General features: G+C 54.1%; 1 protein-coding gene across 4 annotated transcripts in view; it reads left to right on the top strand.

The window, feature by feature from the left end:
- ABR (ABR activator of RhoGEF and GTPase) overlaps positions 1 to 20,561 on the top strand; it is a 178,160-nt gene that overhangs the window by 121,642 nt on the left and 35,957 nt on the right. For all 4 annotated transcript variants that reach the window (XM_030861900.2, XM_060290974.1, XM_030861901.2 and 1 more), the window contains 10 exons: positions 4,380 to 4,432; positions 5,019 to 5,159; positions 6,817 to 6,938; positions 8,879 to 9,044; positions 12,707 to 12,829; positions 13,189 to 13,264; positions 13,607 to 13,711; positions 14,628 to 14,702; positions 17,439 to 17,536; positions 17,932 to 18,063. In XM_030861900.2, coding sequence (XP_030717760.2) covers positions 4,380 to 4,432; positions 5,019 to 5,159; positions 6,817 to 6,938; positions 8,879 to 9,044; positions 12,707 to 12,829; positions 13,189 to 13,264; positions 13,607 to 13,711; positions 14,628 to 14,702; positions 17,439 to 17,536; positions 17,932 to 18,063 — 1,091 coding nt within the window. The remainder of the gene's footprint in view (positions 1 to 4,379; positions 4,433 to 5,018; positions 5,160 to 6,816; positions 6,939 to 8,878; positions 9,045 to 12,706; positions 12,830 to 13,188; positions 13,265 to 13,606; positions 13,712 to 14,627; positions 14,703 to 17,438; positions 17,537 to 17,931; positions 18,064 to 20,561) is intronic.

The following is a 20,561-nucleotide window of genomic DNA, read 5'->3' on the forward strand; positions in this document are numbered from 1 at the left end:
ATGGAAATTCTCCTCATCATTCGCTTCTGCTGTAACTGCACCTATGGTAACCCAGGCCCCCTCTCCCGAGAGGTGGTGTGTCTTCCCACCTCTGGGGGCTGGCTGGAGTGGGCTGAAATGTGGCCATCAAGGTTTGGGGGGCAGCAGGGCAGGGAGGGGGGACAAGTGGCTGGACCTGTGTTAACCCCGCGCCAGCCAGCTTCCAGCCTGGAGTTGGAGCCTGGGGGCCGCTCGGGGCAGGGCGGCTTGGAAATGGGAGGACCAGGCTAGAGGGGTCCAGGTACCCCGAGGATCTGTGGGGAGCCTCAGCTTCAGAGGCTGGGGGCAACTTCCTGGAGAGGCTGTTGCAGAGAGAAAGTGACAAGGCTGGGCCTGCAGGGGTGGCCACCCTGGGGTTGGAGAGGGGTCAGCAGGGGCAATCAGAGGGTGACAGATGGTCTGGATGGCAGTGCCTTGTAGCGGAAGGGCGCCAGCCCCGGCTGGAGGGAGAAGTTGGGAGTCTCTTTGTTTCGTGAGAGGCCAGGGTATTGTGTGCCTGGAGTGCACACACCGCCTTAGCTCTCTCCTCTCTGAATGGCAGGGGAGCAGGAAGGAATTGGATTGCTCCCAGGGGGTTCGTTTCTAGCCACTGGAGACCCTTGAGCTGAGGTCTTGGCCGTGAATGCTGGTGGGAGAGGGGGGCGTGGCCGGCTGCTGCTTTGTGAAGGTCACACACCCACCATACAATAGCGGGGACGGACAGAGCATCATCTTCGCAGCTCCCTCAGGGAGGAGGTCCTGGGACAGGTGTGTGCAGTCAGCCAGGCTCTTGCTCAGAGGAGGCTGGCACAGATCTAGGCAAGGAAGTGTCCGGAAGCTAGTGGGCCCCGCCTTCCGAGGCCAGAGGTACCTTAGGGATGAGCCCCGCTGCCTCTGGCAGGGGCATAAGGCTCAAATGTTGCCCCAGGCCAGCTGCTCTGGGCTCCTGTGGCAGGCAGCTGGTTTCAGGACCTTCTTCTCTCCCACCAGGCATTGTGTCTCTGCACCCCTCTCAGTCACTTTGCTCTCATATCTCCGTGGTAACCCGGAGCTCCTTGTTGAAGGCTGAACAGAGGGGGGTGGCAGCATGCTGGAGGAGCGACGCTGAGGTTTCTCGGGCTCTTCCCGGAGGCCGCTGTGCACGATCAGCTGTCCCCTCACCTTCTCGGGCTGTCCTGCATTGAAGACTGCTCGTGATGGAGATAGCCCCTGAGGTCGCCCCTCTCCAGCTGTCCCAGCAGGACAGCTGTAGTCACAGGCAGAAGCTGACCTGGGTCCCCGCCCCTCGGCTGAGATTCTGACAGGCTTGAAACTGGCGTGGTCCTAGATCTGAGGGGAAAATGCCCTTTTTGGTCAGGCCTAGGAGTTGGTCAAGTCTCCAATCAGTCTCCCTAAAGAGGAAACGGTCGGCCCTTTGCTTCCTCTTTCTTCCCCCGAAAGAAGCTTAGTTTTAGTGAAACAGGCCTGGGACCTGGAGTTCAGGGTTTCTTTGGTCCCTGCAGCAAAGTCAGCTTTCAAGTGAGGGGTCAGGAGTGAAGGAGCCCTTGCTGACCACGCTGTTTGACTCTTCTCAGCCCCTCCAAGGGGTGCTGGTTGTGGGGTATCAGGGAGGCTGTGCCACTTGGGGCTCACTCTGCAGGTGTCTGCCTTAGCGGTTGTGTGCCGAGCGCCCAGTCTGCAGGGCTCCAGGGCCACACGCAGTGGAGGTGCAAGGAAAGCCGCGTGTGACCCAGGCTCCTAAGAAGGGGGCTCACCTTGGCAACAAGAGAGGCCCGCTCATCCACTCCTTCCCGGTGAATCTTTCCCAGAATCCTCCCGAGGGCCACTGAGCTTTGGCAGGTGCTGCCTCCCCTACAGAAGGGGACATCTCAAAGATAGGAGCACGGGTAGACCATGCGTAGATTCAAAACCCAGCTGTCCCTTACAGCTTTGTGACTGTGAGCAAGTTACATAATTTCTCTGTGCTTTCGAGAAGTTTCTGCATCTGTAAAATGGGGCTAGTGATAATTGCTTCCCTTTTTAATTAAAGGAAATAACGCACGTAAAACAGTGCCATTGGACACAGAGCAAGTACTCAGCAAGCTAGAGAGAGGCCAGCTCGCACATGTCATGGTTGGACTTTTAGGCGCTGTGAGTGTTGCTTGTGAAAATCCTGGTTAGGGGAGGCTTTCTGGAGGAGGGGGAGAGACAGGCATTGCAACTTGGTGAATGGTGTCTGTCCCAGAGACAGGAACCCCATGGTGAGGAGGGGCAAGAGTGCGTGAAGCAGAGGCAGGAAGCAGGCCAGCCTGCTGGAGCCGTGGAGCAGGTGAGGTGGGAAAGATGGGCTCTTCACCCTGCATCCTCAGGGGAAGCAGGTGTGCAGGTGCCGTGGAGAGCATGAACGTCAGGGCCGCACTGGTTCCTTCCATATCTGACCGTGGCCCCAGGGCCCTCTCCCTGTACTTGCGTCTCCCCACCCTTCCTCCCACCTGCCCCTCCACCACCTGGGGCTGATGCATTAGGACTCATTACACGGCCACAATCACGTGGACTCTTGAGGTGACTCTAGGCATATTAATAACCCGTCTGAAACCCAATCCACCATTTGTGCAGACCTCTGAGCTTAGTCAGAAACCTCTTCCTCCTGGGACCTGACAGCGGGGCAGAGGGAGCTGACACTAGTATCAGCTTTCCCTGGACGGGAACTCGAGGGCCCACCCTGGCAGGTGTCTGCTGAGCTTGCACTTTCTCTGGGTCTCTGGGGTTCTCAGGGAGTGATTTTTTTCCCCCCTGCAGATGGGCTGAGCCACAGGTGGGTATCCTAGACAGCCTCAGAACTGGTCCCCTCCTGGGCTGGTAACTGGGCTGTACCCTCACTGTCCCAAGATACCCCAAGCCTGGTCCTGTCCATTCTAGCTCCCATAGCCCACGGGGAGGGGCTCTAGAAATTGCTTAATTAAGAAAGGGCTGCAAATAAATCATGGGAGATGTGTTTGCACAAAGCAGTGGTTTTCAACCATTATGACATATCAGAATCGGCACAGGAGATTTTTTTAAATGGTGATGCCTGGGTTCTGCCCATCAGAGCCTGCTGTTTAGTTGATGGGAGAGGGGGAAACAGGCATCTGAATCTTTTAAGAGTTCCCTGGTGATTCTGACGGGCAGCCAGGCAAAGCCAACAGATGAGGCTCGAGGCGCACCACTGAGACTGCATCTTCTCCGTAGCCAGCACATTATTCCCCAAAGTGTCCATTTAGCAACGCGCAGGGTATTTATATCTAGGGCTTTGGGGAATTCTCTGGTTTGGGGGCTGGCTGGGCCATGAATGTCAGCTCTGGGACCTGTCACGGCCTTGTCCCATGGGACACCCACTCTGGGGTCCTCCTCCCCAGACCAGCATCCTGCCTCTTACTGCTCCCACGGCAGGAGGACAAAGGTCATGACCTCATGGACAGAGGTGTCCAGGTGCAGGACCGGAGCTGAACCCCCCAGGCTGGGAGGGGCAGGGCACAGCTGCTTGCAGGAGCCTTGTTTGGAAGTGTCAGTGGGCCAGCTGCCGCCGCCACCTGTCCCTGCTGAATCCCAGCAATCCTCATTTGGTGTCCTGGTCACCGAGGGGTGTGGCCAGTGGGGGCCCCGATGAGCTTGCATTTTCCCAGCCTCTTCAGGGGCTCTCATACTCGAAGCCCCACCTGAATTCCTTTAGGAAATCTTTGCCCCTCAGCTGCCACTAGCTTGAGAGCAGAGCCTTTCTGTGGAGGTTGGGCATGCCTCCTTGGCCCTCAGCCAGGAGGGGGTTGAGGGCATGGAGAGGGGTCTTCCTCATGGAGATGAGGTCAACCGTGTGGGTCAGAACGATGCATGCTGTTCCCAGCTGGCGGTGCCAGGCCTTGGACCAGAGGGATATGAGAATGATGGGGCACAGGGACACCGCCCTCCCTGGAAAAACAGTGTCCCCTTCCTGCATTCTGGGGTCCCGGGTGTGACCCCCAGAGTCCTGGAGCTCTGGGGGGTAAGGCTGTGTGATTCATCGTGGAGGGTACAGAGGAGTATCTGTGTCTACATTGAGCCTGGTCAAGCCAGGACGGGCCTGGGGGATGCACAGCCCTCGAAGAAGTCACATCTGGTGGGAGAGGAGATGAGGAGTCAGGTGGGAGGGGACCCGGGCCACCAGAGCTGTGTGTCCCCCTTTTGGTGTTATCTGGCCTGCCTGGGGTGAAAATGGAGGTGTGGGTTACCATGGAACCCACTTTGGCCTTCTGTAAGTGGGTGTCCATGCAAGGGAGAGAGGCGGGCGGGGGCATGAGGCTGCCCCCTAAGGTCTCAGGCTGCTCCCTGTATTTCATCTGACCTGTCTCCTTTCTCCCTGCCCCCAACAGCTCTACTCTACAAGCCCATTGACCGAGTAACCAGGAGCACCCTTGTCCTACACGTGAGTGTATACCCTGCTGAATGGCCTGAGAGGGCTTAAGAGTTGGATGGGAGACTGAACTCAGGGTGGGCGGGCACTGGAGTCGCTGAGAACAGCCCATCTGGGGAGTTGGGCAGAGGGTCGCTGGGCCCTGACTGCACCTGCCTGGCCTGTGGTGACCATGCCGATGGGTCCAGGGCCTAAAAGTAGCTTGGCTACTAAGCTTGATTTTGGGCCAGATGCTCCCCAGGAGGCAGGCACTTCCTGCCTCCCGATCCCTTGACTGATGGTCTCGAGTGTCCTTGGAGCAGCTGTGGGGTGAGTAGCGGGGTGTCTCTCCCAGCTGCTTGGTGACACGAGACTCCACCTGGCCTGTGCTGCCCGGGGAAAGAGTAATGACTGCAGCAGGAATAAAGCGGCACCACTGCCCTCACCCCTGCTGCTCCGACCCTAATTTTTATTTCAGATTTTGCAGGCATGACCAGGTTAGAGTGTGGGTCCCTAGTGTCTCCCTCGGAATTCTTTCAGTGAGGGTAGAGTTCTCCCCACTGTCTTCTCACTAAGCCCCAGAACCGCTCCCCGCAACTCACCACCCCATCCTTCCCAGGACCTGCTGAAGCACACACCTGTGGACCACCCAGACTACCCGCTGCTACAGGATGCCCTCCGCATCTCCCAGAACTTCCTGTCCAGCATCAATGAGGACATTGACCCCCGCCGGACTGCAGTCACAACCCCCAAGGGGGAGGTGAGCTCAGGACCCAGCATAGCCCAGCACCCAGGTTGCCCGTCCCTGCTCTCCTGCCCCGCTCGGGCACCCCTGCCCAACGCTCTGTGGCTCTCCAACCCTGATCTCTCATTCCCTGCCAAGGAGAGGCCTTCAGGTCCTGGACTGACAGCTTAAAGTCCAGCATCTCATGAACCTTCACAATAGTCCACAGGAGCAGAAGAGGAAACGGGGCCCCGGAGAGTCTCTCCAGGTCTCCTGCATGAGGTCTCTCGGCTATAAGTGTCGGAACTGGATTCTTTAGCTGGGGTTATCTGTCTGCGAGCCTCATGTGCTGACCCCCAGACCAGGGCTCTGGCTATCTCGTTCTTGAATGCAGACAGCCCCCTCTGGGCAGTAGGATGTCCTCAGAGTCCCCTGGAAGATAATGGCTCGGGCTGAGGGAGCTTGTGGAGTCAGGGAGAGATAACTGAGGCTGCCAGGTGGCTGGACTGTCCCAGGTGGGCACCTAGGTGTGGCTAGCAGCTCCAGTTCCCTGGGGGCCCTTTTTGGTGGAAGGGTGGGGACACCTCAGTGAGGGGAAGCACTGTGAAAAATCAAAGGGACCGTTACCTGCATGGGTCAGCAGCCTGGCCCACGCACGGGGTTTCCTGTCCAAGAGAGGTAATTAAGTGGCGTGTAGGAGTGAAGGCTGGCTGGGTTTATGCTCCTTTTGTGACATTTACGAGCCTTCAGTGTCTCCTGGGGAGGGAAGTAATGAGGGACACGTTCTGGAGAGTGACTAATAGGGTACAGAGAGCTGTTCCTGGTGCAGCTCCCAGCCCTGGTTTGCAAACCCTGGAATGTCCCCAGTTTGTTGGACTCTGCGGATGTCTGAAAGAGCTCCAGAGGCCCTGGAACATGACCAGTTTCAGATCATTTTAGTTGTGTACTTTCTAGGTACTCACCTACATATGGCAACGTATATAGGTCACGCGGCACGTAATACGGGGAAGGCTGGGACAGGTAGTGGCAGCCCCACAGCAGCCTGCTGGCTCTGAGGGCGGCAGGGAGGAGGCTCTGGAAGTTATGCCTGGAGCAGAATGCTCTGGGCCAGCCGGAGCCCAGGTTAGAGACGGCTGCAGGTTCCGCAGGACACTGTGATGGCCCCACGGAAGGAAGTCCAGGGTCAGAGACGGTGTAAATGGGCCTGAGTGGTTCTGCGGGTCGAGGTTTAGCTGAAACTAGATCAACATCTTAGGCAGGGTTAGGGGGGTTTTATGGTGGGGGTGGGAGGGAGTGTTCATCACCCAGGGTGGGTCCTTCCAGGTGTGAGCTGTTGAGAGCTGCAGGGAAGTGGAAAGCCACCGCTTGTTGATCACATCTTACATGCCGGCCACTGTGCTAACTGTTCTACATACACCATGACTCCTACCTTGCGGGGCAAATATCGTCATCCCCATTTTACAGTTTCTAAGACTGAGGCTTAGAGAAATCGGGGAAATTGCCCTCAAGATCACAGCCAGGAAGTGGCAGAGTCTGGATTTAAGCCCATGTCCCTGACCCCAAAGCCAGTGCTCTTAACCACCAGACACTACGGTCCCTCCCTGGAGCTCCACCCTCACCCCCACAGCTGGATGGGTGCAGGCTGGGCCCTGGGCTGACTCCCAGGCGGGGGCGGGTGTACCATCTCCCTCAGACGCGGCAGCTGGTGAAGGACGGCTTCCTGGTGGAGGTGTCGGAGGGCTCCCGGAAGCTGCGGCATGTCTTCCTCTTCACAGACGTCCTACTGTGCGCCAAGCTAAAGAAGACATCGGCGGGGTGAGTGTGCAGGATGGGGGGCTAGAGTGCAGCTAGACCCTGCCCACTGTGGAGCCCCTCAGCAACCGGGGGCAGTCTGCATTTTTTTTCCCCTTTTTAAAAACATACTAATTAATTTTATTTTACTTCATAGCCTTTTTCTAAAAATAAATCATGGTTTTAATTGTAAAGATAACGCAACCAGATTACAGAAGAAAAAAAAAAACCCGTCACCCACCTGAACATAAGCATCGGTCTCCTGCTGCTGTATTTCCTTCCAGTTTTTTAAAATGTTCTTATGTTTCTTCGTATACTTGTAATCAGAGTGAATACCCAATTTGGGGCTCTGCTTTTTCCATTTCACGTCATAAGCATTTTCCCTGTTGCTGCCTAATCTTCATAATCATCATTTTACTTTCCTGCGTGATGTTACAAGTGGATATGCCATAATTTACTTAAGCATTCTCCTTTTATTAGACATCTCTAAATTTTTGCTAACTGCAATTCAGTGAATATTCATTAAATCTGCTGGTATCGTTTATTGAATGGTTATGCCGTGCCAGGTGCCACGACAAATGCTTTGAATATATTATTTCTAATCTCCCCAGTGACTCCACAAAGTAGGTATTATTATCCCCATCTCACAGATGAGAGAAAAGGCTTAGAATGAAGTTAAATAAGTTGCCCGAGGTCGCACAACTGAAGTGGAGGAGATGGGATTTGAACCTTAATCTGACTTGAAAGCTTCTTTCCAGCTCCGTCACTATACCCAGTGATATGGGTGTCCCTGTGTCATGAGCAGAAAAGCTTATTCAGTATTCACTCCCACATCCTTCCAGCTGTATTTCCTTATCATCTACGGTGTGCCAGGGGAGACAAGCCATACGCTCAGTGTTGCAGGGAGGTGCAAACCAAAGTCCTGGGGGAAGTGAGAGAAGGAGAGGTTATTATGAGTTTCAAAAGAAGGGATGACTCCCTGGAACTAGATGACATTTGAGATGATTCTAAAGCGGAGGTGACAGTCGTAAGTATACGTACCTCTGCCTTAAGTCCTTTGCCCAAGGCAGACGTTACTAGTGGACCATGGCACCGTTTCTCGTTAGACTTGGATGTGGCTTTTTTTTTTAAGGTACATTCTCAGAGATTACTTCTTTTTTACTCCCTTTTTAAAAAAATAAATTTATTTATTTATTTTTGGCTGCGTTGGGTCTTCATTGCTGTGTGCGGGCTCTCTCTAGTTGCGGCGAGTGGGGGCTACTCTTTGTTGTGGTGCGTGGGCTTCCCATTGTGGTGGCTTCTATTGTTGCAGGGCACGGGCTCTAGGCACACGGGCTTCAGTAACTGTGGCTCACAGGCTCTAGAGAACAGGCTCAGTAGTTGTGGCGCACAGGCTTGGTTGCTCCACGGCATGTGGGATCTTCCCGGATCAGGGCTCGAACCCGTGTCCCCTGCATTGGCAGGCGGATTCTTAACCACTGCGCCACCAGGGAAGTCCCTTGGATGTGGCTTTATAATCCTCAACTCAGTATCCCATGTGACCTCTATTGATAAAAGTTGGCATTCAAAATAGCGTCTGTATTCTATCTCTAGCTTAGAAGATAATGAATATAAGCTAAGTATAGACAGGCTAGAAGGGAAGGAAGAGTGTGGGATGGGGAACAGGAAGGCATGAGACCACTCTTGCTCATACCCTAGAGGTTTGGGCTGTTTAAGAACATCAGTTGTTCTGGGCCAGAAGAATGACAGGCCCAAGGTCCAGAGCCCTTACTGCTGCCTGACCCTAGAACCCAATTCTCATAATTCCACAAGTGTTTCCTGATTAGGCTCCTCAAGGAGGGGGATCGTTCTTGCCTGTGATGAGTTCTTAGTAAATCCCTTTCAGGTGGTGTTTGGTTCCAGCAATTCAGGCCTGAAGATCCAAATTCCTCTCTGGCTCACATCTCCCTCTGACTTGTTTGCAGGAAGCACCAGCAATATGACTGCAAATGGTACATCCCCCTGGCTGACCTAGTGTTTCCATCCCCTGAGGAGTCTGAGGCCAGTCCCCAGGTGCACCCCTTCCCAGACCACGAGCTGGAGGACATGAAAATGAAGATCTCTGCCCTTAAGAGTGAAATCCAGAAGGAGGTAAGCAGAGCCTGGCCTCAGCTGGGGCAGGGAAGTAGGCCATTTTTATTGGGGCCCTTTGAACTGGGTGTGCCAGGGAGGTGGAGGGAGGGGAAGTGGTAAGGTTTGGGAGTCTGACAAGGGAGGCAGGATGTAAGAGTGGGAGGTCTTTCTTTATAGTCTTCAAGGTACATTTATGTGCCCAGGGAAAGACTCTAACCATTAGCACAGAGCATATGGAGGGCGGGCCAAGGAGGAGTCAGTGCTCGGAATGCAGTGGGGTTAATTATGGGACGTTTCCTGGGGAACAGTGTATGCCAAACACTGCAGAATAGGAAAGCAAGAGAAGAAAAAGTCCTTCTTAAGGAAAAGCAAGATGTATGCAAGAGAAAGGACCTGGGAGGCCCCTCAGAAATGGACAGATCAAGTTGGCAAATAAATAACAGAGGGAGCCTTGAATATCACTTGATCTAAAAATGCACAGAATCTTGTGTCCTGACAGAGAACTGAGATTCTGTCAAACACACATGGAACATTCACAGACATTTATCATGTATTAGACTGCATAGGAAATCTCAAATTGAAAAGAAAAAATGATAGTGTACTGGTCATGTTCACAAACTACAGTGCAGTAAAATTAGAAATTAACAGCTAGAATATAGTTAAATATATGCCTGGGAAGTTAAAACTTTCAAGATAAAGAGGAAATCAAAATGGAAACTGCAAACTGTTTAGACCTGCTTGAAGATGAGAGCACTCCATATCAAAACCCATGGGATGTAGCCAAAGTGCTCTTTAGAGGACAATGGATAGCCTTAAATTCACGTATTTGAAAACAGTGGCTAGAGGAAAGCACCTTACAGGCAGAGCCTTACGCATGAATGGAAGGAAGAGCGTGGAGGGGCTTGGTTGGTTGGCCTGGTCTCTCCTCTTCACCCATCCAGGCTCGGCCTTAGGCCTAACCTCACCTGATGACCCTTCCCTGATGTCTGCCCACTACAGTCTAGGTTGGGTGCCCAGCTTCCTGGTTCCAGACGTTTACCTCTTTGCTTTGCTTTGTTGGTACTGAATGAAAGTTGCACGCTCTGCTTTCTCTTTTCCCCACTAGAATTTCAGCTCTAGTGAGGGGGCTGTTTGCTCCAGTCCTATGCCCTAGTACTCAGCACGTAATAAATAGGTGCTTTGGGAACAGTTGTTGAGAAATACATGACCAAATGGCCTCTAAGGAGTCTTTAAACCCAGGCATCTCTCTTTGAACAGCGGAGAGGAAGACCATAGTAGTAACCCCAGGGATGTTTGGTTCAGGGGAATGTCCTAGGGCTGAGGGTCAGACTGCGGGTGCATCTGCCCAGAGGGAGCCCCCTGACAAGCACCGGTGTCCTCCTCCTGAACAGCCAGGCTTACCCTGCCTCGGTGGAGCCTGTTTCCCCATCAGGCTCTGTCCAGCATCCCCACTTCAGGGGCATCCTGCATGCATGTTTCTCACCTGGTCCTGGGAGCAGCAGGCTTTGTGCCCTCTGTCCTTCCCCGGGTGTGCAGACATGGCCTTCTGCTTAGTTGAATCCATGCTTACACACCTCTACTGGCTGCTGGCTGCAGGGGTGTGCCAGATGCCTCACAGACCTCCGTATCCAGTGGAGAATGAAGACATCCCTGTGTGTGACCACAGCATGTGACACAACGTGATAAGAGTCACTGGAGAGGCACAGTGTTGTTCTCTGAGTCACAAAAGAAGCAGCAATTTATTCTTTAATAGTATTTTTTTTTTTTTTTTTTTTTTGCGGTACGCAGGCCTCTCACTGTTGTGGCCTCTCCCGTTGCGGAGCACAGGCTCCGGACGCGCAGGCTCAGCAGCCATGGCTTACGGGCCCAGCCGCTCCGTGGCACGTGGGATCCTCCCGGACCGGGGCACAAACCCGCGTCCCCTGCATCGGCAGGTGGACTCTCAACCACTGCGCCACCAGGGAAGCCCAATAGTATTTTTTAAACACAATTTTTTTTCTAATTACCAATGTAACACTAGCTTATTATAACAAGAAATGCTCACAATATCAAAGTGTATAGAGTAGAACTGATTATCATCACCCCACCATTATCACCAGTTTGAGGTGTATTCTTCTAGACTCTTCTATGCTTATACGTGTGTGTGTGTGTGTGTGTCTGTGTGTGTGTTTGTGTGTATGTATTTTTTAATGAGATTAGACTACACGTGCTGTTTTGCAATTTAATCTATCAGATCCTTTTTTTTTTTTTGCGGTACGAGGGCCTCTCACTGCTGTGGCCTCTCCCGTTGCGGAGCACAGGCTCCGGATGCGCAGGCTCAGCGGCCATGGCTCACGGTCCCAGCCGCTCCGCGGCATGTGGGATCTTCTCGGACCGGGGCACGAACCCATGTCCCCTGCATTGGCAGGCGGACTCTCAACCACTGCGCCACCAGGGAAGCCCTATCAGATCCTTTGTAACAGCTGCATCCTCTTCTGTTGCTCGACTACATGACAACGTATTTGAGTCTTCAGCTTGTTTCTCGTTCTTTAGTCTGCACTCATATTTCCCTCCGGTAGATTCCCTACAAGTGGGATGTCTGGGGCAGAGGGCTTGTGCATTTCATTACCAGATTTACCTCTGAAAAGTTTGCATCCGATCATGTTCTCCCCAGCATTGTGTCACAGTCACTGTTCCCCCACACTGTCACAGCACCAGCTGTGAGCAATTGTCACAATTTTGCCAGTCTAGTGGGTAAAAAAAAGTGCTTCAGAGGTGCATTCTAACCGTGGAGCTTGAGGACGGCGTTGGAACAGAGATATGAAACATGATAGCAGTTAATAAAAGGAAAGGGATCCTTTATAAAATATAAACTTGAAAAACTGGAGAAGGGAACACTGGCTGAGAGGGGGGACAGCTTGTTAGAGAACAGGGATAATAATAGCGTGATGCTGGGGTGGAGGGTGCAGGGGGCGAGTGACGGGACATCGGCTGGGCGTGGAAGCTGGAACCCAGCCAGGGGAGGCCCCGCGTGGGAGGCCAGAGGTGGGGTCTTTATGCTGAAAGGTGTCTGCAGTTTTTAAGCAGGGTGTCTCAGTGGTAGCCGGGATCTAATTTATGGAGATGAATGAGTGACAACTCAGAGATGCTGATGCCACTGGAAGATTTTTATTACTTATATTTATTTTATTACTTATAGTTTCCAAGAGAAGGGGGCGTGCCACATAGGAGAGCACCAGTTTCGGTCAAGAGGCAGAAGGAGCGTGGGGAGTGCGTGGCCCAGAGCCTGGATTGTGTTTTCCACAGGAAACAACTTAGGACTGGCTAGTTTGAATAAGGCAGCAGGCTCTGGGCTAGAGTAGTGGTGTCTAGTTGCCCTGGGTTATCTAGGGCAGAGGAAATACTGGATTGTGTGTGAGTTCGTTAAAGGAGATGGTTGGAGGTGTGGACTCAAGATCGATTGGTCTGCACACGAGAGACGCACTCACAGAGGAGTCATTTACTAGCTTAGGATTTAGCATGTCCTGGGAGGAGCAGTTTTCTCTGTGGCTGGCTAGGCCCCCCAAGACATCAAATCATCATAAAATATAGAAAAGGGAAAAAAATGATGAATACACAGGGGAATGTTGTACATAGAGCTACTGGGTGAGAAGTGGAGTCTGAGTGTGAAGAGAACCGTCTGTGCCCTCTGTCCCCCGCAGAAAGCCAACAAAGGACAGAGCCGGGCCATTGAGCGCCTGAAAAAGAAGATGTTTGAGAATGAGTTCTTGCTGCTGCTCAATTCCCCCACAATCCCATTTCGGATCCACAATCGGAATGGAAAGGTCAGAAGGGTGGGGACGGAACAGAGACAGTTCCCTTCCTCGGTCCAGGGCTGCCCACTCTCTATAGCTCCTGGCCCTGACCCGTGGGAATCAGGGACTCAGGCCCCCAATTCCCAAGGAGGCTGCCATGGCTCCAGCCCTGGACTCCCTCTCCCCGCTGATGGGGAGCCAGTGCCCTCTGCTGGCTATCACTGGCACTGCCACTCCTGTCACCAGGCTTCCTAGGAGGAAGGCCTTCCTCCTAGCTGCCCTTCTCCAAGCGTAGGGGTACCTGGGTAAAGGAGCTTCACTGTGGGCCCCAGGATCCAGAAATGTCCTGACTCTGGTCATCCTACTGAATTCTCTTCTCCTTTCTACAGAGCTACCTGTTCCTACTGTCCTCAGACTATGAGAGGTCAGAGTGGAGAGAAGCAATTCAGAAACTACAGAAGAAAGGTAAAACCCTGCCCCAACTACGCTACCCTGATGGTGATTTGCTTTAGGCATACGATGAATTAGCAATAGGACTGACCCAAAGCCCAGGGCTGTCCAGCTCTCTGTCTCTTGCTCTTGTTGTCTCGTACACACATTCGTGAACCCCTCTAGTTAGACCCTCCAATTCTTACCCCTCCAGCAGCACCCGTGACTATTCCCAGCTGAATGTCTACTCTCCCTCCCTGCCAGTGACCCACTCTGCCCCTAGAGCTCAGCTTTTTTCCTGCAGTAGCCCCCAAGGAAGAGCAGTAGGTCCTAGTGGACCTGTGGTGACATTCCCCTCTCTCTTGTCTCCTCCTGCAGATCTCCAGGCCTTTGTCCTGAGCTCAGTGGAGCTCCAGGTGCTCACGGGATCCTGTTTCAAACTTAGGACTGTACACAACATTCCTGTCACCAGCAATAAAGACGGTAAGATCTGGAACCCAAGGTTACTCAAATCAGCAGGTCCAAGCCCCCAGGGCATTGCTGGGGCCTTGCACAAAGACCTAGCTAGACACTCAGCTACAAATAGCTGATCTCTGCTCCGCTGGGCTGGGAAGACTCAGTTGCCAGGTACACAGTTTGAATAGGGGTTGTTCTCTGCTGAGTCTCCAGACAGCCCCCTCTACTCCCTGGCCACCTCTGGCTGGAGAGAAGATCTGGCGCCCTGGTGCACTGGGATTGTGTTGTTAATATGTTCCTGAGGTCGTCAGTTCATGGAAGCCAGTTCATGGAGTAGGGTGGTGGCGGAGGGGAAGGGTAGGTGGATGAGAGTAGTGTATGAGAAATACGGCTAAAAGTTTCCAGGGATCAGATCTTAGAAGGCCTTGAATGCCAAACAAGGGAGTATGTTGTTCAAGCTGAGGAGCCTGTGGGAGGTTCTGGAGTAAGGGAGGGGTTTGAAAGCAAGCTCTCCTCCACAGTGGGGGTCATCTGCCCCGCATGTCCCAAAGAGGAGGCAGAGCTGGACCTTCTCTTTGCTTGGCACAGAGTGACTTAATATTGGTTAATTTCAATTCGGAAGGCTAAGCTGAGTCGGACAGTCAGGGGTTAGGCAGGATTCATGGGGGAGGGAAAGTGCCCCGCGGGAAATGGGACGAAGTCCCTGGCCCAGGAGGAAGGTGTGAACTGGCCACCCAGGCTGAGTGGAGGGAGAAAGGAGCATCGGCCCACATTCCCGGAAGCAGTGGACTGTGGAAGCTTCTTCATCTGGCCACCAGGTGGTGCTGTCGGACCAAGGCACAGACTGTCTCCCGCCCTTTCTGCATCCAACCAGCCTGGGGTCAGGAGGGGAAGAAGCAGACCTCTCATCACCCCCTTCCCTGGGGGCTTTTCTCTCTTGCAGACGACGAGTCTCCAGGACTCTATGGCTTCCTCCATGTCATCGTCCACTCTGCCAAGGGGTTTAAACAGTCAGCCAGTAAGTACCCCTGGCCACCAGCCCCAGGAAGAGGCTGGGCGGGCCATTGTTCATCCTTTCACAGAAAGTCCCTGTGGACCCATTGCATAGGGCCTCCCACTGCTCACCTGCTCTGCTCTTGTCTGCCCAGGCTGGGACCCTGCCAGCTCCTCTGAGATGTGGGGCATTCCCCCAAAGGCCAGGAACCAGCTCCTCTTGGCGGGGGATCATCCCTGCCCTTTGTCTCCAAGGTCTGCTCTTCCCCAAGCCCTTCCCCACCCCCAGGTATCAGAAATACGGGGCTCCAATCCCACATCTGCCGATTACAAGCTGTGTGACCTTGGGCAAGTCACTTAACCTCTCTGAGCCTCAGCTTCTTTCTCCATAAAAGGCAATCATGCTTGTTAATACAGACCTAAGAGCAGGCTTAAATATGACCTGTATGTGTAGTGCCAGCACACTGCCACACACACTTTCTTTTTCCTTCTAAATCACCATCTACTACATTAGTGCAGTTCTTAGTATTTCACAAAATACAGTTCCATTTTTATCTAATTTTTCTCCCTGTAGGAATTTGTGAGTCAGTTAGACAGCTAATAGTTTCTCCCCATTTGCCAGATGAGAAAACTGAGTCACAGAGAGATAAAAGGACTTAACATCATGTAGGATCAGAAACCCAGGGCTCCTGACTCCTCTCACTCCCTCTTTTCCCCTCTGGCGGATGAGATCTGCCCTTTGCCTCTCTCCCTGCAGAGCACCACGGAGAGGTTATGCCGTTGGCTCGCAAACAGTCATTTAATAAACATTCACTGTGAAGCCTGAATTCCTGCAGTAAATCTGCCTCCCCTCTCTGTGTTCCCATCACCCCAAGGCAGCACCTGTCATACTGTTTTGTCACTTAAAATTTGCCTCTTCGGGCTTTCCTGGTGGCGCAGTGGTTGAGAGTCCGCCTGCCAATGCAGGGGACACGGGTTCGTGCCCCGGTCCGGGAAGATCCCACATGCCGCGGAGCGGCTGGGCCCGTGAGCCATGGCCACGGAGCTTGCGTGTCCGGAGCCTGTGCTCCGCAACAGGAGAGGCCACAGCAGTGAGAGGCCCACGTACCGCAAAAAAAGAATTAAATTAAATTAAAATAAATTGCCTCTTCTGCTATGAGTTCGTAGAGAACAGAAACCACATCGCCTTAATCCTTGGATGAACAGGAGCTCAGAAATGCTGAACAAAGTAGTTTATTTCCAGACACCTACTGTGTGCCTCGGTCCCTTACTAGATGCTGGAGAAAACGCAAACGTGGCCAGCAAGTGGATAGTGCTTGACACGTTCAAAGCACTTTCAGGTGCGTTATCTGCTCTGATTCTCCTGGCATCCCTCTGAGGTCACTGATGCCATTCTCACTTGGCACACAAAGAGGCTGAGGCCCAGCAGGCTCCAGGGACTTTCCCAGGTGGCCCAGTAGGGCACACAGGTGGTGGCATCAAATCCATGTCTTCTGACTCTGAAGCCCACGTTTTTGCCTCTAGAGCAGCCCTTCTCTCGATGTGGCCAGGACCACCCCTCTCATCACTCCAGGCTGTGCTGGTGGTACATGCGACAGCTTCCAGGACCCTCCCCACACCCACAGAATGCCCTGGCGAGGGGGTGGCCCAGGAATATTCCTGGTCAGTCAGCTCCTCGGGGCTGTGACACACACCCAAGTCTGCTGCCCACTGAGCTGGACCAGGTGCCCAGATGTCTCCTGCTTACTGTCTCTCTGCGTCCTTTTGGCTGGGATGGGCCTCAGGGAGCAGGCCCATAGGGGTGGGGCATCCCACTGCCCCAGAGCAGGGGTTTTACCTCTCAAACTGGGTCAGGGTGCTCAGACATGGGGTGAGGTGCTGCTACAGGGTCTCCCCTCACCTCCAGACCGTCCTCACCTTCTCCTTCCCCCGGCCCCCTGACCCACTCAGGCATTCATTCTGACTCAGGGAGTTAAGCCTTGGGAATCTTCAGCCACGGCTTCTTGTCATAGTAAACTCGTCACATTAGGCCTAGGGTGCAGGCACCGTCGTCATTCCTGACTTACAGATGAGGGCAGGAAGGCACAGAGGTAGGGCGTCTGTGCAGAGCTGGGATTTGACCTGGACAGTCTGACTGCAAAGCCCTTCCTTTTATCCCAGGAACTGTCCCCTGGCCCCTGACAAAGGGTTCGCTCGTAGCAGAATCAGTTAAGGGGCCCTTCACGCCCCTCCATCTCTCAGCCACCCAGACGCGTCTCTGCTCTGATGGAGGCCAGGGTGCGTCAGGCCTTCCGCGTCATTCGCCTGTTTACCTGCGCTCACAGCCTGTTGGGCTCGGATACCCGGTTACATCTAGTCTCTGTCACACCCAGTTAGAGGCAACTCAGGGATGGCTGTACCCGCTCTCGCCTCTGTAGGAAAGCCCTTCTGATGGAGGATGGCCCAGCTGGGCAGCTCCTGGGGCCTGGGAGGGGCACTTATGTCCATCCTCTGACCTCTGCCCCTGACCTCATGATTCACACTGCAGAGGATTGGCTGTAGTGCCCCAAAGCCACCCTCCAGCACACACCATTACCCTGGGAAACAGCCTTGGCACCACCCATGGAGGGGAAGACTGCCAGGGCCTGAGCCCGGGAGGGAGTGTGTGGATTTGCAGACCGCCCATGCGGATGCTGGGGGGACCGATGAGTGATCCCCCTTTCCCTCCCGGGTTCCTGAGCCTCGGGCCTCACTCGGTGTGTCTCTGCCTGTCCCCCCGCAGACCTGTACTGTACCCTGGAGGTGGATTCCTTTGGCTACTTTGTCAGCAAAGCCAAAACCAGGGTGTTCCGGGACACCACAGAGCCCAAGTGGGACGAGGTGAGTGGAGGGGCTGGTGTCCCCATGGGGACCCCTGGGCTTGTCTCCCACCGTGCCCATCCCACTCCTGGTGCTCATGTGCTATTGGCTGGTCCAGGACAGCCAGGCCTGCTGTTGGGCCAGCTCTGTCCCTCTGCCCCCACCTCCCTGCTCCTCTGGCTCTGATCTCGGGTTTGCATTTGGACACGGCGTTACAGCTCAAGCCCTGAACTCCACTTCCTCAGCGATTCGGAGGCCTCTGGATCTCCAGAGAATGAGGACGCTGCGCCAGGCCTCACGACGCGGTCCTCACAGGCCCACCTCACCCCCTCTCACCCTTGCAATGGTGGGGCGGGAAGCCACTGGGAAGCCAGGTCAGCTTTGGAGGTTCAGGACCCTGTCCCTTCTTTCCCCAGGAGTTCGAGATTGAGCTGGAGGGGTCTCAGTCCCTGAGGATCCTGTGCTACGAGAAGTGCTATGACAAGACTAAGGTCAACAAGGACAACAACGAGATCGTGGACAAGATCATGGGCAAAGGGCAGATCCAGGTGAGAGGCAGGCACAGCCAGGGCACCAGGGCAAGGCTCGGGGAGCTGTCAGGAGGTGGTGCCAGTGGGGAAGGCGTCCTTCTCCTCCACCTTCTTGGTCAGGGTGATTGGCCTTTTGTGACTTGGGTTCAAAGCTGTTCTGAGAAGCGTTCTCCGAGGTGGTTATTCTTCCCTGCTGGAGATGGTGTCTTATTCTAGCCCCAGAAGCCCACATGTGCCTGGTTCCTTGGGCTTCCACATCTGGTGCCAGTGGATCGTCCACACTCCTGCAGGACGGACAGTAAGGATGACAGCTACCTTTGTTTTCGCATCCCATCTTTAGCCTACTAGTGGCTTTTTCCAGGAACACTGTGTTAAGAAGGATTCTGAGGCTGTATCCGTGAGAGCTGTGTTGGATTAGCCCTGTCTCCCATGGTAGGAGTGAGACCCCCAAGCATTGGCCACTGGACCGGAAGGGCTTAGGATCCAGCTGAGTTGCTGGGGGCTGGTCTCTGACCTGTTGCTAGGGTTGCTGGGCTGACTCACCTGTGCCAGGAGTTCATTGGCTTAGGGTGGGTCCTGTGGTACGAGCAGGGGCAGGGTGAGAGTATATATGCCTCAGCTACGTTTTTCGGTGCCTTACAAATGTACAGAGAGAAAAGGGCTTTGTTTGCAGCCTGTGTCTTTGGAAGTTCTGCCAGTTTTGAAGATGGCGGCTATGCACTTACCTGTCAAGGGGATGCAGGCTTGGAGGGGTGCCACTGAGTGTGGAGCTATCCACATTCCATCTGGCACCTTGTATGGCCTCGTGCTTTTGACACAAGTAGCCTGCTTTGGGTGTGGATTCTCTGACCGTGCAAAGGAAGTGCTAACTGACACCCTGCCGTTGAGCCGTGGGCCTTGGGTACTCTAGGTTTCTTTTTAATTAATTATTTTTTTTAAACGTCTTTCTTGGAGTATAATTGCTTCACAATGGTGTGTTAGTTTCTGCCTTATAACAAAGTGAACCAGCTATACGTATACATACAGGCTTCTTAACAGTTGCCCCAGATGTGATCTGGGTGCGGGGAGCACAATGATGCTTTTTCACAGGAAGCATTTGTTCTCTGATGCACTGTTGAGGCCGCAGAGTTTGGTACCTGACTCTTGACTGGGTGTCCTTGGTGGCAGTGTCCCCTTGGGGACTTGCGTGCGCCCCCCCCCCCGCCCCGCCCCTGTCTCAGGCTCCTGTGTTTGAACAAGGGAGATGGCATCATTCAGCGGGGGCCCAGCCATCTGCCTCATGTCACCCCATGTTCCTGAGCACATCCTTTCTTAATGCTGGGGACCTGCACCTCACTCTTCAGCACCGTTGCCAGGGAGATAGTGCTGCCAGGCAACCATGAGCCGGTCCTTCATTATTTAGGAAATGGGAGCTGATGAGAGTGAGCTCTAGATTCAGTCCCGGGAAGCTACTTCCTGCAGGGATGAGGATGGGGGCCCCATCTGCACATCCCCGGCCTGTCCAGCCCCGGGAGATACCCAGCCAAGAAGCGTGACCGGTGGCCACGCCCCCGGGTCATTTAGTGGCTGCAGGATGGAAGAGTTTAAAAGGGTGTCCTGGGCAGCCAGCTCAGTAAGCACCGTGGGCGCCAACCCCCCAGCACCCGGATTCCAGGGCTCGAAGGCATTGTCCCCACCTGGACTTGCAGCCCTGTTGCTTCCCTCCTTCTCACCGCTGTCAGCTGCACGGGCCCCAGGGGAAACACACCATAAATCATTACATCTTGGAGACAGGAGCAGATGGAGGCGGTGGGGGAAGGGGAGGAAGCCAGGTTATGTTTGGCAAAGCAGAAAGCACAGTCTGGTAAGGAAAATGTTTCTGTGTTTAAGCTTCGAGGAATGTTAAATGCCTGGGAGTTGATATTAAAAGAAACACAAACCTTCCTGCTGCCAGCTGACCTGGGCCTGTGAGCCTCCGGTTCAGAGACAGCGTCCTCTGGAGGGCTGTGAAGTTTCCCAGCCCTCAACTCCCCAAGGCCCAGGCCTTGTCCTCAGATGTGGAGCTGTCTTGCCCTCCCTCCTGTGGATCAGAGGGCGGGCTGTCCCCACCAGGGGTGTGCCATGCCTTGTAAAGTCCTCTCACCCTGGGACTACCCTCGGAGCCACCCAGGATGACCGGGCTGGGTTGGAGAGACTGCACTGAACCCCACGGAGCCACAGAACGGTGTCTGTTCCCACAGCTCACTCCCACCTCCCCTCCCACCTCGTGTCCAAGGAAGAGAATTGGAACCAGCCTCTGGCCCTCGGTCCTCTTCCCCTTCAGCGGGCGCCGAGGATGGAGCGAAAGGTGGCCTCACAGTAGGGGCCGTGTTCAGGGGATGTTCAGGTGGCCTGAAAGAAAGGCAGGGGAAGAAGGCCCACTCCTGTTGCTCCCACTTCTTTCTAAGCCTGTCCTCCCTCAGCTCATCTAGAGAACAGCGAGGGATCCCGTCTCCTAAGCTCCGGGCATTTGCTCCAGAATGAGTCTCCCTCTCTGG

The sequence above is a fragment of the Globicephala melas genome, chromosome 20 (genome assembly GCF_963455315.2).
Source record: "Globicephala melas chromosome 20, mGloMel1.2, whole genome shotgun sequence".
NCBI lineage: Eukaryota > Metazoa > Chordata > Mammalia > Artiodactyla > Delphinidae > Globicephala > Globicephala melas.